At 39.7% G+C, this 17252-nt stretch overlaps 1 protein-coding gene across 1 annotated transcript in view; it reads left to right on the forward strand.

The window, feature by feature from the left end:
• Positions 1 to 8186, forward strand: part of TMEM150C (transmembrane protein 150C) — a 65704-nt gene extending 57518 nt beyond the window's left edge. The window contains exons 7-8 of the mRNA XM_008569210.1: positions 2960 to 3137; positions 6429 to 8186. Of these exons, the coding sequence (XP_008567432.1) occupies positions 2960 to 3137; positions 6429 to 6637 (387 nt within the window). The 3' untranslated portion in view covers positions 6638 to 8186. The remainder of the gene's footprint in view (positions 1 to 2959; positions 3138 to 6428) is intronic.
• Positions 8187 to 17252: the final 9066 nt, after the last annotated feature.

Below are 17252 nucleotides of genomic sequence, written 5' to 3' on the forward strand. Positions count from 1 at the left end.
AGGCTTTCACCTGTGTGATTATCATACGCACTGAGGTATAGTCACTATATGACCGATATAATTCTGCAGAAACCCTAAAAAAAAAAATTAAGAACACTGGTTCCTAATATGCCCAGGTTCTCCAGCAGTCAGCCCTTGTGTTCTCTCAGCCTGGGCTGAGTTCTGCTTACACATGTGAGGGTACATATGAAATACAGCATGGCTGTTAGGGAAAGTAGCTACTAGAATAGCTATATATTTTCTACAAAGGATCTCAAAGTGGTTTATATTTCATAACAAATTGTATAATGTACCTTTCTTGAAAGCAAATAGGATCATTGCCTTTCTATAATTAAACACCAAACATCCTTATTGGATGAAAACTTGCATTTCACATTAGCAAGTTCATGTGGAAGTCAAGTTTGAAAACCAAGAATTTCTCTAGAATATATGACTGGTATAAAGACCCTAACTCTTCTTCCCTAATCCTAACTTTTCTTCCTAGAAATTTAGAAGCCCACGGTCACAACCTGTAAGAATAATTTCCCTTGCCAATATCATCACCCAACTCTTGACATGAATGACTTCATTTGTAATATAGACAAGGAGACCATTGCACTTTGACAGTAGTTGACTGGTTTTCCTGCCTCCGTTCCCTCCCCACTATCCTCCAACCTATCCTAGATATACTGCTGCTAGAAGCTTCCTCCTTGTGAGCAAACACTGATCCTGACACTCCTCCCATTTCATTGTCTGTTGAATGAAATCCAAATGGCAAGGCATTCAAGACCCTCAGCATTCTAGTGAGCATTTAGTAATGTTCTTACTGAAAGTATGGCAGTGCATTTTCTAAGACTATCTCTTGTCCTAACCCTCAGTCCTGATAATTCATATAACTAGGGTCATACATTCCCCTAAGACATCCCCTGGTACACAGTAGCAACTTGGTAAGTATTTTTTGCTTGATGAGTTGTTTGGCAGATAGGCTCTTCCACCAATTCCTCTAACCATTCTAGGTCCCATCTATATCAAGCTAGACAACCAGAAAGCTGCATTCTTAGAACATATTGGATAGGACAATGAATTACCAGGAGACTATTTGAGAGTTTATACTGTTAAGCTCCAAAATGTTAGGGCACGGGGCATTTTTTAATTGAAATTTTGGTGGGACTCTATCTCCCACTTGTGGGCCTGTGCTGCTGGTGCAGGCATGTTGGTAAAGTACTCAATAACTATCGTTTCTCTCAACCAGGGCTTTGATGAGTTACTAAGTACACATTTTGTTCTTTACTTAAGTCCTAGAAGAATCCTAGAGATTGGCTTCTTTTGGTGAACCACAAATATTCATATGACACTACGTATGAAGAACATTTGCTGGAATATCTCCAGAGGATACACAGGAAACAAAAACCAGATTGGTTGCCTGTGGGGAAACCAGGCGGCTAGCATATGGAATGGGAGACAGACTTTTCAGTCTAGACCCTTTTTATAATTTTTAAAAGTTTGAACCATATAACTATATTATATATTTTAAAAATCAGGTAAAATTAGTAAAGGGACACAAAAATCAACTACATTGTACATTGATAAATTAAAAACAAAATAAAATAAAATTTTTTAAGTGAAAAAAATCTTCAAATTTCCATACTTAACTTCATACTTCAAATTCCCTTACTTAACTTTTTTAGAAATCTGAAATAAATGTTTCACAGAGCAATGATCACATGAAAATAAATATATAAATAAAACTAAAAATTAGGTTAAAAAAATAAAAATAATAAATGAATACACTGTATACAGCATTGAAAACCAATTTCCTAGAAGTAAAATTTGATTTGAGGAATTATTATTTTAAATACATTCTGAAAATATGTCTTTTGAACTGTGAGGGGGAAAGAAGCTTCTTCCAAAAGAGAGGAAAAAATCCTACAGCTAAAGACAATAGAAAAAAATTGTAAAGGAAAAGTAATATTGATTTGGTGCCACCATTATTCACTACAATATCAAACAACAAAACATCTGAAAGCAATGGCAATTCAAAAAAATATTTTAAAAGCCATCTCTTCAACAGTAGATTTTATTTTCCTTTATGTGCAATTAAAAATGTATGTAATTACAAAAGGAAAATAAAATAAAATAATGAAATGCAATAAAATAAATATATATATATAATTACAAAAGGACTTTTAAGTGATAGATATGTTTCTAAATATCAACGGGTAATGATTTGGTTACATTTACCCACGTTACATTTCTAACCTCCCAAATGAAATAACCCAAATGGGTCACCTTTAACCTATTAACTCTTATAAAAAGCCTTACCTATGAATCTTCAAATTCTGTTGTCCTTTAGTGGGTCTCCAGATATGGCAAAAGCTCATAGGTGGCAATTTTTCTTATGGCATAGGAAAAGAAACCCCAAAACAACAACAAAAATCCCATTAACAATGAATTGGCCACACTACACAAACAGGCCAGTTTTGTGAAATAAAGAACGGCCCAGGGGGTGTTAGTTGTCTATGCCAATTAAATCTTGACCTGCCTAGAATTGGCCATCCTTAGTTGGTAAATACCCAGCCAGATTCCCCAGTCTCATTTTCTTAGCCTGGAAAACAAAGTTTAGTGTACATGCTTATAGAAACTTTGACATTTCCCTTTTTTGTGTAACTCTCCTGCTTTTCTCTTTTGCTTTCCCATAAAGCTGTTCTGGAAAACAAATTCAAGGAATAGATGATCACTGCCTGCATGTTTTTTCTAACAAGTGTTTTAAGGTTTGGGGGTATTATTTTTTATTTCTCTTCTTCCCCTTAGAGTTGATATATGAGAATAGACTTAATAAAGAGCCAGTGGACATGAAGGACTCATCACCACATTAGTGGGATATCTCTTTTTCTATCATTCCCCCCTCACATATTCCATCAGCTTTCATGTCTTCTTTTCTAAATGGGCCTCCACATGTCAGTATCTGTTCATTCCTTAGCTCACGAATGATGAAGAAATCCATAATGTTGGAACTTCCTTGACCTTTGGATTTGGCACATTGACCTGCTGGATCCAGGCTGCATTGACACTCAAAGTCAACATCAAGAATGAAGGACAGAAAGTTGGAATTCCACGAGTTATTCTGTCAGCATCTATCACTCTCTGTGTGGTCCTCTGTATCCTTTGAATTGAAAAGCTCCTTTGCCAATGAGATTAAAACACAGATAAGTTGTCTTAAGTAGATGAGACAGTTGTCATTCCCAGTGGGTTAGGATATACTGTCAGATCATCTCAGAATCTTAAGACAAAACAGAACAGTAAATGGGTGTAAAAATTAAAACTCTCAGACCAATTTTTCATGCCAACGAGGAGATAAGAGAACTAAAATCAAAACAAGCTCTGCCTTCTCAAGATTGAATCTGTAGGAATGGTGTCATGTATTCATATCACTCATGACATAAAAGTTTCCCTTTGTGAAAAACATAAAATGCATAACCAAAGAGAATTGTGATTTTTTTCCTCCATCTTAAAAAAAAATTTCTTTTATGACTTTATTAATGGCCCTTTTATTTCATTTAATTAGCCCTAAAATGAATTTCAAGGGACAAATACATTTATATCTTTCAGGAAAATAACTAAGCTTTTCTAGAAAACAAGTCCAAGAACTTGATAACTGCTGCATGTGTAGTTTTCCTAAAGAAATATATGAGGTTTTGGGGTGCTATTCGTTTCCCTTCCTTCCCTCAGAGTTTGAACCAATTGAGAACAGGTACAAGGAGCCAGATGGGGATAAAGAAATCAGCCTTTATTCTTAGTAAACTTGGAAAGGAGAATGCTGCAGGCCTCGTCTCTCACACCCGGGAATTCAACTTATCCACCCAGTAACAAGCAGTGAAGCCAGGGAAAGGTAGAGAGCGCCTCACTCTGCTTAACCCCAAACAGATAGGATGGAGCACAGTGATCCCACCTATTGTGGCGTGGTCCAGTAGAAACCTGCCAATTCCAGTCCCACTAATCAGATCAGTTCCTCATGGGGGGTGGAAGGGTGGAGTAATCAGAAGGGTTCACTCCAGTAGGTCCTCTTCTTCAGGAAACTGGAGAAGAAGGGATTCAAGGTCCCTAAATGATAGACTATATACCTAACACAATTACGCATCTTCAATCATAGTAATCGCCAATATTTATTGGGCACTTACAATGTGCTAGGCATTATTCTAAGCATTTTAAATCCATCAAGTCTTTTAATCCTCACTTAACAGGTAAGAATAGTGAATCGTAAAGGTTAATTTGCCCAAAGTCACACAAATAGTACCTGGTGGATCAAGATTTTAACCTGGCCTCATCTTTTGCACTCAACCACTACACCATCCCACCTTACGGAAAGTGGCTTTGGAATATGGAAACATTTAGCATTCAGAGACATTCTTTGGTTAGTGGAGTCTTTTATTTCTTCTTCCCTCACAAACTGCCATATCATTTTATTACTGGAGGAGAGGGTCTGGCGAAGTCGTATAGCCGACCTCAACCCACTCCATTCTCTATCAGGTTCTTGACTCCACCACAGGAAAGAATTCAAGAGTAGAGCTAGAGTGGAAAGCGGAAACAGGTTTAGTGTAAAGAATAAGAAATACACACTTGACAGGGAAAATGTGGGCTGGCTCCAGAGAGAGTGAGCAGCAGCCCCACGTTCTTCCTGGATTCTACCTTTTTAGTTGGCTATTTACACATATTCATGCTATCTAATGAATATTCAATTAAGAAGGGGGGTCCCAGTTATGTAAAAGGTTATGTAACATAACGTTGCATATGCTCACTTTGTATCTTTGGAGCGTGTTCATTGGTCAAATTCCAACATACGCACTGAAAATTACTTAAAATATATTTGGTGCTCTCTAGCACCCTAGTGGAGGGTTATTCAAGGATAAAGTCCTTTCTACTGAGCATGCTCAGCCACTGGAATTACATAAGTCTGCCTCCTTCAATCTCAATCTACCTGTGTTGGTGCCGGAAAATAGGTATAACAAACAACAGTAGCTCAGGACTCAGAGGAGGGGCTTGAGTCCTAGGGGAGTAATTTGAAACCCAGGGGGGCAGCCTGAAACCCAAACCCAGGGAAACTAAGCACCTCCTATTTCAATTTTACTGGTTTTCTGAAGCTCTACAGTTACATTAGATAGACAAAATATAAGTACATAAAGTTCAAGCCAAAATGACTTCTTGCTAGCAACCCTATAAAATACTTTACAATCAAAAAGATGAAAACTCTGCCAATATGAGATTTGAGGATGTATGCCTTCTCCATTAACTTAATAAGTTAATATTGTTTTGGCAATATTTTGAACCCTCAGAAGAGTGTGCACAGACCTTAAATAATTCTGAGTTTTAAGCTTTCACCAAATGAGCCATCTTGTTTCTGTACACTTGAAACCATTTCTTGGTTCCCAGGTGAATGGATCCAGGTCTAGTCAGGAGAGCAAAGTTTGGCTGAAGTAGTTTCACATACTCTTGCACTCTGAAAATTTCCCAAGATTTTAGGTCTAAGTTCTGAATATAGATCTAATTCTAAGAGGACATTTCTGATTTTTCTAAATAAATGTGTCTAGTCTTCAGCCTCTTGGCCTTTTACTAACCATGCTAAGAACGTTTCACCTTTCCTCTTCCCAGCTCCTACCTCCATCTATGCTGTTATATGTATATACATATACACCACACATACACTCCATATATATTCAGGAATAAGAGTCTCATCTGTTTCTTTATAGTTTAATTGCATATTTTCATTTGAACATAAGTTTAAATGTGCTGCAGGAATGAAACTAGCCTATACAGTATTGTCTGAAAGACCATAGTGAAAATTAGAAGGGGAAGAGGGGCCACTCAGACATTATTAGTAGCACTACAGAACCAAACACAGCTTATATGGAGGTAGTTAGCAATTTGCTATGCTAAAAATTAGTTCTGCAGATACAATGGTAACTATGAATCCAGTCATTTCCAATGATTTTTTTGAAAGATACCTTTATTTTTCTGGCCAACTAATTATTTTGGAGTTATAATCCTCTTGCTAGTCTTTATTAGGCAGCTGGAGAGTATAATGGTTAAATGCATAGCCTGGGAGTCAGAGTACTTGTTTGAATCCCAGATATACCAACTAAAACATCAGGCAAGTTACTTAACCACTTGGCCTCAGTTTCCGTATTTTTAAACGAGCTGACAATAATAGGATTATTGTAAGGATTAAGTGGGATTATCTGTGAGACCACCTAAAAGCATGTCTAGTACAGTCAGAGCTCAATAATGTTAACTATTATTATTCATGTAGATTTTTGTGTTCAGCAAGCTCTATCAAGCTACCAGTTTTCCTAATGAGGGGAAGAGCCAGACTTTTTCCTGTAACTTGTCCCTGCCCAGGAGAGTCCAGTTTTAATGTGGCCGATGAAGATACTTTCCTTGACCGCTTCTCCCAGACTTCATCCTCATGGCCCAAGGCATCCACATGTATGCAGCCAGGGTCCAGTGGGGCCTGGTCATGTGCTTCCTATCTTACTTTGGCACCTTTGCAGTGGAGTTCCGGCATTACCGCTATGAGATTGTTTGTTCTGAGTACCAGGAGAATTTCCTAAGCTTCTCAGAAAGCCTATCAGAAGCTTCTGAATATCAAACCGACCAGGTGTAACCCATCCGTTTTTCCTTGCTGGTGAAGTGGGTGTGACAGTGGGGGAGGGGCAACAGGACACACTCACAGGACTTGACACATAACCTTATGACACATTTTACACACGCACACGTTCATGACTCCATTTGCCAAATGAGCTTTTCAGGGCGAGTTATTTCTTTAATGAAAAAGCACAAGCCCTCTGTGTTAAAATACACGCTGTTCCACCGAAAATATATGCACGACAGAGCAAGAAGCTTGTGCATGGTCACCTCTTTTCCCTCCCTCTCCCAGCACTCCCTGCTCTTCTCGTTCTCTTCACGTTTCCAACATCATCATCACCCTGCCATAGAGTAGGGCAGGCCAAGTGGCATGGGAGGAATATCAACTCCCAAAGTTGCCTTCAGGTCCAAAGGGCTTGGAATCAGCTTGGGAGGGAGTTCTGAATCTGGCACTAATGTTCTTGAATGAATAATAAGAGTATTATTTAATTGGATGGAAACAGTAGAGATGTGACCCTGTGTAACCTGTGGAAAGGCATGGACAGAACCTTCCAACAAAAGTTCCCTTCACCATTGTTCGGTGTGGGGCTGTGTGGCTCTAATGAAAGGAATGTGCTACCGACTGGGAGAGTGAAGCACCACTGTGATTTGGACTTGATTCACGGTGACTGAGATTTCCAAATGTGAATATTTGTAGGGACGTGGTCTGCCAGACATGGAACACAGGGGCAGTGAGGGTATGTTTAGTTTTTGTTTCTATAGTATGCCATGTACAGCTTTTGTTTTATATTTCATCGTTTACCTTTTTTAAAAATTTTAAGTAACTACCATGGGTCTTTCTAGGTAGGCCTCATGGGCAAAGAAAATGTAGACCAAATGCAGGAGCTTAGCTTGCTTTGGGTTCAACCGTGATAAAAAGAAAAACAAAAAACAGGTCACCTGCAGGTATATTTTGCTGCTTTTATGCTTGAAGCTGAGAAAATATTCACAGGAAAGTACAAAGAACTATGAATGTGTGGAGGCAATAAAAAGAGCTCCTACTGGACATTTATAAAAGATAGGAGTTTTAGAGCATCTTGCTGCAAGTCCAAATCAGGGCAGACTCTTAGTATGTATTGCTTACATTTTTTTGGATCAAGGGCTTTTCAAACCTGAAATCTGTAAAAGCTAATTAAAAGATTACCCTCCCCCAAAACCAAATTGGCACAGCTGGTCCCCTGCTGCCCACCATGTAGTTCCCAGCTGCTGAGAGTTCGGACTTCCAGCTGTAGGCGCGGGCTTTTGAGGCTGTGCTTCATGAAGAAGAGCAGAATTCCAAATTCAAAATGCGCTGGAGTGGGCCAAGTTGACAGACCCTCCACGAGTGTACTTTGTTTAAAGAAATCTCCAAATTTACTTTATAGGGGCCTAGGATTTCATGGAATATAATGTGAAGAACATTGTTTTTTAAAATTCAGTCCTAAGTCTGAGCTTCTTGAGCAGGAGGAGGTCGATGTCTTTTCACTTTGTATTTATCCCCACCTCCTAGCACAGTGCCTGGCACATATTAGGTGCTCAATAAATGTCTGTTGACTAGAATGATTGATAATTTAAGAGAAGGAAAATGGAGTATCAGAGAGATTCAAAGATGAGAGAGAGAAGAGAAGACAGCTGTTTCATGTGAGACAGGAATGGGAGAAATCATGAATAAGGGTCAGAGGGAGTGAGAGTACCAATAAGGTACCAGTAAAATGTGAGGAAAAGAAGCAGAGTATTCTCCTATTAAAAAGGCATCTTACTGTAAATAGTCGAAGGTGACATTTATTAGTTTTGAATACTGTTTTGGGGTTTCTTTTTTTCATTTTTGTATTTAAAAAATTTTATCAAGGAACAAAGATTTATTAAGTTTTCTTTTATTCTATATAACCCAAATTAAACAGCTTTTGGTGATGCACTCGTATACTTTCTTAAGAGTATATCTAATAGCACATTTTAGCAGAATCAAGCAATGACTGACATTATTCATTGAGATGTGGCCACTAAATAAAATTCTTTTATGCAGAACTGTAATTTCCTTGTTTCTTACACTGACATTTCTTCTCTAATATTGAAGCATGTGTACAGTCTGATGTTATGTTGAAAATGAACTTCAGTGTTACATTGGTAGGGTGTTTTCCAACACCAACAACCAATTCTCTGATTCTCTTGACACCAACTGGGTGTCTACAATTCAGTTTTGACACTAACAACCCAGTGTTTGGATCAGTCTCCACAGGTTTAAGGGCTCAGTTACACAAAACTGCCCTTACTTCAGATGCCAGTTGTAAGTATTGGGTCCAAAGGTTACCCTCGCTTCTGTCTAACTCGGCTACAAAGTCAGGGGTAGGGGGGTAGAGGGCGGTTCTCCACACACCTCCCCTCTTCAGGTTCAATAATTTGCTAAAAACGCTCGCAGAATTCAGTACAACACTTTACTTACATTTGCTGGTTTACTATAAAAGATACAACTCAGGAACAGCCAAATGGAAGAGATGTACAGGGCGAGGAAGGGGAAGGTGCATGGAGCTTCCGTGCCCTCTGAGAGCGCACTGTCCTCCCAGCTCCTTGATGTGTCCATCAGCCTGGAAGCTCTCCAAATCTCATGTTTAAGAGTTTATTTTAGGGCTGGCCTGTGGCTCACTTGGGAAAGTGTGGTACTTAAAACACCAAGGCCACGGGTTCAGATCCCAGGTAGGGATGGCCTGTTTGCTCACTGGGTGAGCGTGGTGCTGACAACACCAAGTCAAGGGTTAAGATCCCCTTACTGGTCATCTTTATTAAAAAAAAAAAAAAAAGTTTATTTTATAGAGCTCGAGCTCCAGCCTCCTTCCCTCCCAGAGGTCAGTGGGTCAGAAGGTCTAATGACTTGGTCTTTCTGGTGACCAGTCCTATCCTAAGGCTACCTAGAGGCCCCCTCTCCAAGTCAACTCTGGCATAAATTAAATATGATCAAAAGGGGCTCACCGGGTATAACAAAAGATAATACTATCACTCAGTAAATTCCAGGGGTTTTAGTTCTGTGCCAGGAACTGGGGACAGAGACAAAATACATTTTTGTACTATACCACAGATTAAATAAAGATCACCATTACAGAACCTCCCAGGAATGAAGAACCACAGCATTCACACAGGAGGCCAAGACCAGGGAATCTGCATTTGGAACAAGCATCCCTAGAGGATCTAATGAAGATCGCCCAAGGAACAAAGTTTGAAATGCAATAAACTACATTTCTGGTAGTCCAACTGAGTCGCTTGATAAAGAAAAGTTCCCCTACTGGTTTGGAGAAAAAATATTTTTAAAACAATGTTAATATGTTAAAGATGTAATGGGTTTTTTGTGTTTTTTTTTTTTTTTAATGGAGAACTAACAGTGAAGTAAAGTTTTATTGCCTGTGTTATTTGCTGGGTTTTCTTTACCCCTGGTATGGGGAAGTAAAACTCATATCCTGAAATTTACAATTTGCTGGTTATAAATGGAGACTGGAACACCACTGTTCATTAACTTTTGTCCTTAGGCATTGTGTCAGGATAGGGTGGTTTTGCTATCCCAAGATAAAACTAGTAAAACTAAAGTTTATTTCTCATACTAGATGTCTATCAAGGGTAAAAGGGTTCTTTCTGCTCATTGTAATAACTCAGACCCTGGCTGATAAAGGCTTCATCTCAATACAGGCTTCCATAGCCAAGAAAATGTGGCAGGCTGCTCCACAGGCTGTTAAGGCTTCTGCCAGGAAGTGATGAACATTACTTATTAGCTTACATTTCATTGGCTAGGGCAAATCATGTGGCTATACCAAGTGTGGCACTCCTACCATGTGCCCAGAATGGGAGAAACATTGTGAACAGCCTAGTGACTCCATGGGATACACAACTTCTTTGGTCATTGTCATTCTTTTCAAGTAGGAGTTCCAAAGAATCATCACAGAGCCCATAGTACAGAAATGGAGGACAGGGACTAACTATGGGGTTGGCACCATTTAACTCTCAGTGCATTTCTTCTTACCTTTTCTAGATCTATAAGCAATTCACAATTTGATCACTCCCCCTTCTAACCGCCCTGCTTAAACCATTTTCTTCACTTGGCTTCCAAAGCATCCTGCCCTTTTAATTTGCCTCCTGCTTCACTGTCCACTCCTCAGTTTCCTTTGCTGGGCCTCCTTCTCTCTGACATCCTAACAGTGGAGCACCACATGGCCCAGTCCCTGGAACTCTTCTTTCCTATCTACATTCATTCTCTTGGTGACCTCATCCAGTATTCTAGCTTTAAATATTGCCAGTTGCCGACTTTTCCCAAGTTCTCCAGCCCAGACTTCTATCCTAAATGCCAGACCTATACAGTCCAAGACCTATATATTCCAAGACCCCAGTGGATGCCTGAAACTGAGGATAGTACTGAACTCTCTATATACTGCTCCTTTCTATACATACACAGGTACTTCCAAAAGTTCACAGAAAGATTTGTATTATCTTTTAATGCCATTTTTTCATGAACTTTTTGTTGTACATACATATGACAAAGTTTAATTTATAAATTAGGCACAGTAAGATATTAACAACACTAACTAATAGTAAAACAATTATAACACCACACTGTAACAAAAATTATGTCGATGTGGTCTTTCTCTCAAAAGTATCTTATTGTACTGTACTCACCTATTTTTGGACTAAGGTTGGCCACCAGCAACTGAAACCACAGAAAGCAAAACCACAGATTAAGGGGATATATATTTAACTACCTTCATGGAATCTCTAGTTTCATACATACGATCTTATCCCTTTCAACTCATTCCTCCCATAGTTTTACCATCTAAGGACAACTCATCTTTCAGTTGCTTAGACTGAAACCTTGAAATAATCCTTATCTCTTCTTTTTCTCTCACATCTCACGTCTGTCAGCAAATCCTGTCTGCTCTACCTTTAAAGTATACTAGAATTCATCCACTGCCACCATCTGGGCCAAGCCACTACCATCTCTCCTGGATTTTTATAATGTCCTATAAAAACGGTCTCTCTGCTTCCATCATTTGCTCCCTTCAGCCTGTCCTCAACACAACAGTCAAACTGGCCTTGTTAAAACCAAAATTAGATCATCATCACTCCTCTGCTTAAAAACCACCAATGGCTTCCTTTGCGGTCAGACTAAAAACCCCAATCCCTAAAATGCCCTACAAGGCCTGACAAGATCTGCATTTATACCCTTCCTTCTCTCTCTGCCAGTCTCTCTGCCTCTTTGTATTCCTCCAACAGCCAGGCATGCTCTGGCCTCAGGGCCTTTGCACTTACTATGACCTCTGCCCTGGACAACCTTCCCCCAGATATTTAAATTTCTCACCTTCTTCACCTACTCCAATGTTACATTCTCACTGAGGCCCCTGACCTCTCTAAAATTAACTCCCCCCAAGGCCACCCCAGTACTATCTATCCCTTTCCAGCTTTATTTTGCTCTATAGCATTTTTTTAATCTTTTCTTTTTTTGATAAGTTTTAAAACATAGTCCCATGATCACTTAAAATTCTAACATGCATAACACTGACACATTTTACTTATTTTGTTATTACCTGATTCTGTCCCTAAAATGCAAACTCCATGAAGGCAAGGATTTTTGTTTGCCATATAACCAGCACCTAGAATGGTGTTGGGTACATGGTTAGGTGCTTAACGGATATTTCTAAAATAAATGAATGGTACTGCCAACAACTCCCCGCCCTGCCGCCGACACACAATTTTTTTATTGTAAAGATTTATTCTGTTAGATATGACCTGTTCAGTGTTCAAGGCAATTAGGAAACAATGCTAATGTGGTCAGATTTCAAAGAATACAACTGTCCTCCTGTTTGTTCTAGCAAACAGCTTTCTGTGTCGTAAGGAGGAAGTTCTAGATTATAAAAGGGGTTATTTCTTATGATGTCTGCTCAACTAGTACATGTTAAATACCCAATTCTAAATAGTACCTGAAATATCTTTATGCAAACTGTGTCAGTTCCTGATTTCCTCTCATGTAGCTTCAGAATAAAATCCTTATCGGATAACTGAGTCCTTATCTGAGGAAAATTTAATATACTTCTGTAATGGAAACGTAACTTTAACACTTGCACAATTTACCAATGCCTGTATGACTTTTAACCTGCACAAATTATTCCTGTAAGCACTTACTAAAAAAGCGGGGAAATATATCTAAAGGTATTTTAAGTGAAGCAGCTTTTTAGAGGTCAAAGCAGAACTAGACACACATTCCAGGGGCCAGCTGGTCTCAAGGACTAAACAGCCCTCTTATCTTCAGGACACCTGGCAGAGCCCAAGTGATTAAAAAAAATTAAACAGTCCCTTATCGGGGGGGCTAGCCTGTTAAGCTTGACCATGAAAAAAGTCTTTGTCCAAAGAAAGTGTATAAAAACTCTCATGTCAAGGAGCTAGGGGCCGCTTTTCTGAAAGACAAAGCGACCCAGCATGCTGAAGTAAAACTCCTCTTGCTTAAATTGCAGTGATCTCTTGTCTCGTGGTCTCTGTGAGGCGAGTCACTCCGATGTGTAGGATTTGTGCTTGGTGCACGGGTCTTACACTTCATGTTTTTAAGACAAGATGAGCTGATTCTGTAGGTTGCACTCAGGTTTTTTTTAACTCAAAAACTCTCCCCACAAATGCTGTTTGGGTTAGGACAAAGAAAAGAATGTAAGGTATCCGAATAGTTCTTTTTTTTTTTTTTTTAAAAGATGACCGGTAAGGGGATCTTAACCCTTGACTTGGTGTTGTCAGCACCACGCTCAGCCAGTGAGCAAACCGGCCATCCCTATGTGGGATCCAAACCCGGGGCCTTGGTGTTATTAGCACCGCACTCTACCGAGTGAGCCACGGGCCGGCCCCGAATAGTTCTTTAGAAAGCAGAACTAAGGAATTATTTACCAGTCAATATTAGAATAACATCCAATAGCTCCAGGTTTTAGTAAACGCAAATTTAGATTTGCAGCCAGGGACAGTATCAAGCTAGGGCTAGGTCTGGAGCTCACAGACCCCTCAAGTCCATTGTCCAGCCTGGGTCACAAATCCTTTGCACGCCAGGCTGGGTCCCCAGACCCCTCACACAAAGGTCTATGAGCTAGGTAACCAGCAAACAGGTCCTTGGAAGCCGTAGGTTGGAGAGCATGGCCGACCTGGAGGCAGTTGCCAGCCAGAGTGGTGGCACCACGCAGGCACACTAACTCCACACACACAACTTATTTACAAAGAATGTGCTGCAACCTGACCTAAGGGGAGGAGACCTGATTAAACTATTCTATTTTTCCAACAGACAGTTAAGAGGAGGTGTAGGGAAAGGGTTTTGACTAAACCCAGGAACAAAGTGGATTCAGTGACTAGGCATACTCCATACAGAGACGAGCCAGTGATTTGCTTTTTGCATTGCCCTAGTAAGAGAGTTTTCTCAAAATATACCGGACTTCCATACCATATCTATGAACGTTATCATTACTTGCCCTTGGAAGGCTTTAAGCACTACCCTTTTCTAGTATAAAACCTGAAAGCACTATGCCTATTACTGGCAGTCTGTTTCTATTCTGTTGCATTTTATTCTGAACTACTGGAGTTTCAAGCACAGGCTGTTAGGAATGGGAAGAACAAATTTGAGAGGCACTATGAAAAAGACGATGGGTGTCATCTGCTGCCTACATGAGGAGAATGAAGGGGAAGGAAGAGTCAAAGACATTCTGAGGTTTCAAGCCTAGATGATTGGGAAGATGGTGACACTTGCAAAATCTAGGAAGACAAGAGATGCCACTGTTTGGATGGAAAGAGAGGGAAATAATGAGACAATCGTGATGCTCCCAACTTCATTCTTTTTAAAAGCCTAGCTGTGCTGAAAGGGATGAAAAGGCCTGCCCACTACTTGGTCCCATTTGATTCACTTGGTGACTATTCCAGCTACTGTGGGTGCAGAATTATCACAAAATGTAACAGCATAACACCACCATTTATTATGCTCAAAGATTCTGTGAGTTGGGAATTCAGAGCACAACAGAGACAGCTTGTCTCTGCTTCATGGTGTCTGGGGTCTCAACTGGAAGACTTGAAGGCTAGTTTATTTTTAAATCTGGAGGTCAAGGCTGGCTATCAGGTTGGGGCCTCTGTTCCTCTCCGCATGGGCAAATCGGGCTTCCTCACAGCATGGCAGCTGGCTTTCCAGAGCAAGTGTCTAACCCCCAGCCCTTGAAAATAGTGAACTAGCTAGAAGATATCTCATAACCTTGCCCGGAAAGTCACAAAGCCTCACCTCAGCTGTCCTCTTTCGGTTGCAGCAGTCATAAGCCCCCACCCAGATTCAAGGGAGAGAATGTAGGCCCCCACCTCTTGGTGAGAGGAGTGTCAAAGTCACATTGTAAAAAGAACATGCAGGGTGACATCAGTGAAAATGAAGGCATAAAAATCACCCAAAGTCCTTCCTTCCAAAAAAACAAACTGGCAAAACAGAATCAACTTTTTCTGAATTCTAGAAACTAAGCAAAAGCTTGCAGCAACAAGTAGAATGCTTAATTAAGAAAAGCCAGCTGAATCTCAATAAAAACAGGGAGCTTTGTGATGTTTTGTGTGTTTTTTTTTTTTTTTTTTTTTTTTTGTCTTTTTTTTTGGCAGCTGGCTGTTAAGAGAGATTGCACCCTGGGCTTTATGGTGTTTTAACTTACACTGGCCCCCGGGCTCAGTGATGGCATTAAAGATTGTTTGTGATACAGGTAAGAGTGCCAGAGGGAGCAGAATAATGGACCTCATTCACAAAGAATTGTATTTGGTCGTTTTGAGCTGTGCTTTAGTCCTTGGGTTGCTGCAAAATACTATAGACTGGATGGCTTAAGCAGCAGAAATTTGTTTTCTCACAGTTCTGGAGGCCTGGAAGTTCAAGATCAAGGTTCCAGGTGATTTGGTTTTGGTGAGGGCTCCCTGAGGCTTTTAGTAGCCACTTTCTTGCTGTTTCCTCACATTGTAGAGAGAGCTTTCTTATGTCTCCTCCTTTCATAAGGCCACCAATCTCATGTGATTAGGGCCCCACCATTATGACCTAATTCAATCTTAATTATCTCCTACAGGACCTATATCCAAATACTCTATTGTCACTTTGGGGGGCTAGGGTTTCAACATATGAATTTGGGGGAGGCCACAATTCAGTCCACAGCAACCTATCTGATGGCTCCCTGGAGGACTGGCTCAAAGGACTTACCTTTATCTTGCCTAATTTGGAACTCTGCCAGTTCCGAGGCTGCTCCCCAGGGGCTTCTGTTGAAAACAGTTAAAGGCAAATGTATTAGCCATAGCTACCTGAAACAATGGATAACAGCTGGAACAAACAATAGACTAACCAGAAAACTTGAGAAGGCTGGAGAATGAGCTTTGATGAATAAATGCTTTGAAAAGCTGACATATTCTTGGTGTTATGGGTTAACTGTATCCCCCCGCCCCGCCCAAAAGATATGTTGAAGTCCTAATCCCAGTATCTCAGAATATGACCTTATTTGAAAACAGAATGTTGTAGATGTAATTAGTTAAGATGAGGTCATACTGGATTAGGATAGGTCGCTAATCTAATATGACTGATGTGCTTATAAAAGGCAGCTCTGTAAAAACACAAGCACACGGAAAGAATGCCATGTGAAGAAAGAGGTAGAAACTGGAGAAATGTATTGATAACCCAAGTAATGCCATGGATTGTTGGCCACAAGCTAGGAGGCATGGAATAGATTCTCTCTCAAGTGCTTCCAGAAGGAACCAATCCTGCCAATATTTTGTCAGATTTCTGTGAGAGGATAAGATTCTGTTGCTTCAAGCCACCCAGTTTGTGGTACTTTTCAGCCCCGGGTTACTAATACAGTAGGCAAATATTGAAAGTCGGAATAAATGTATTTGTTGTTTGTTACTCCTTTTATTCCTATCTGATTTAAAAGACAACTGCATAAAGCAATAATAATAAATCTATGTTGATGGGCACATGATGTATAAAGATGTAATTTATGACAATAACAATTACTGGGAGCTCCAATATAAAATTATATGGGAGCAAAGTTTTATATACTATTGAAACTAGTATTCATCAGAACTAGATTGTTATAAATTAAGATGTTAATTTAATCCCCAGGGAAACTTCTAGGAAAACAACTCAAAAATACATAGTAAAAGAAAAAGGACGAGGGAATTAAAATGGTATGCTAGAAAATATCTATTTAACAGAAAAGAAGGCAGTAATGAAACTGAAGAACAAAAAAAAGTAAGAAATATGGAAATCAAATAGCAAAATGGTAGAGATGACTCCTTTTTAGTAATTACATTGGATGTAAATGGATTAAACTCTTCAATTAAAAGTCAGATACTGGCAGTATGGGTTAAAAAACATAATTCACTCTACACTGTACACGAGACACATTTTACATTCTAATAAGACACAAACAGGTTGAAACTAAAAGGACAGAAAAAGAAATTCCATGTAAACTGAGGGCTGAAGTGGCTAGACTAATATCAGACAAAATACACTTTAAGACAAAAACTGTTACAAGAGATGAAGAAAGACATTTTGTTAAAGGGTCAGTCCATCAAGCTATAACAATTATAAACATGTGGGCCGGCCCGGTGGCGCACTGTCG

This window comes from Galeopterus variegatus, unplaced genomic scaffold (genome assembly GCF_000696425.1).
Source record: "Galeopterus variegatus unplaced genomic scaffold, G_variegatus-3.0.2 Scaffold478, whole genome shotgun sequence".
In the NCBI taxonomy this organism is placed as follows: domain Eukaryota; kingdom Metazoa; phylum Chordata; class Mammalia; order Dermoptera; family Cynocephalidae; genus Galeopterus; species Galeopterus variegatus.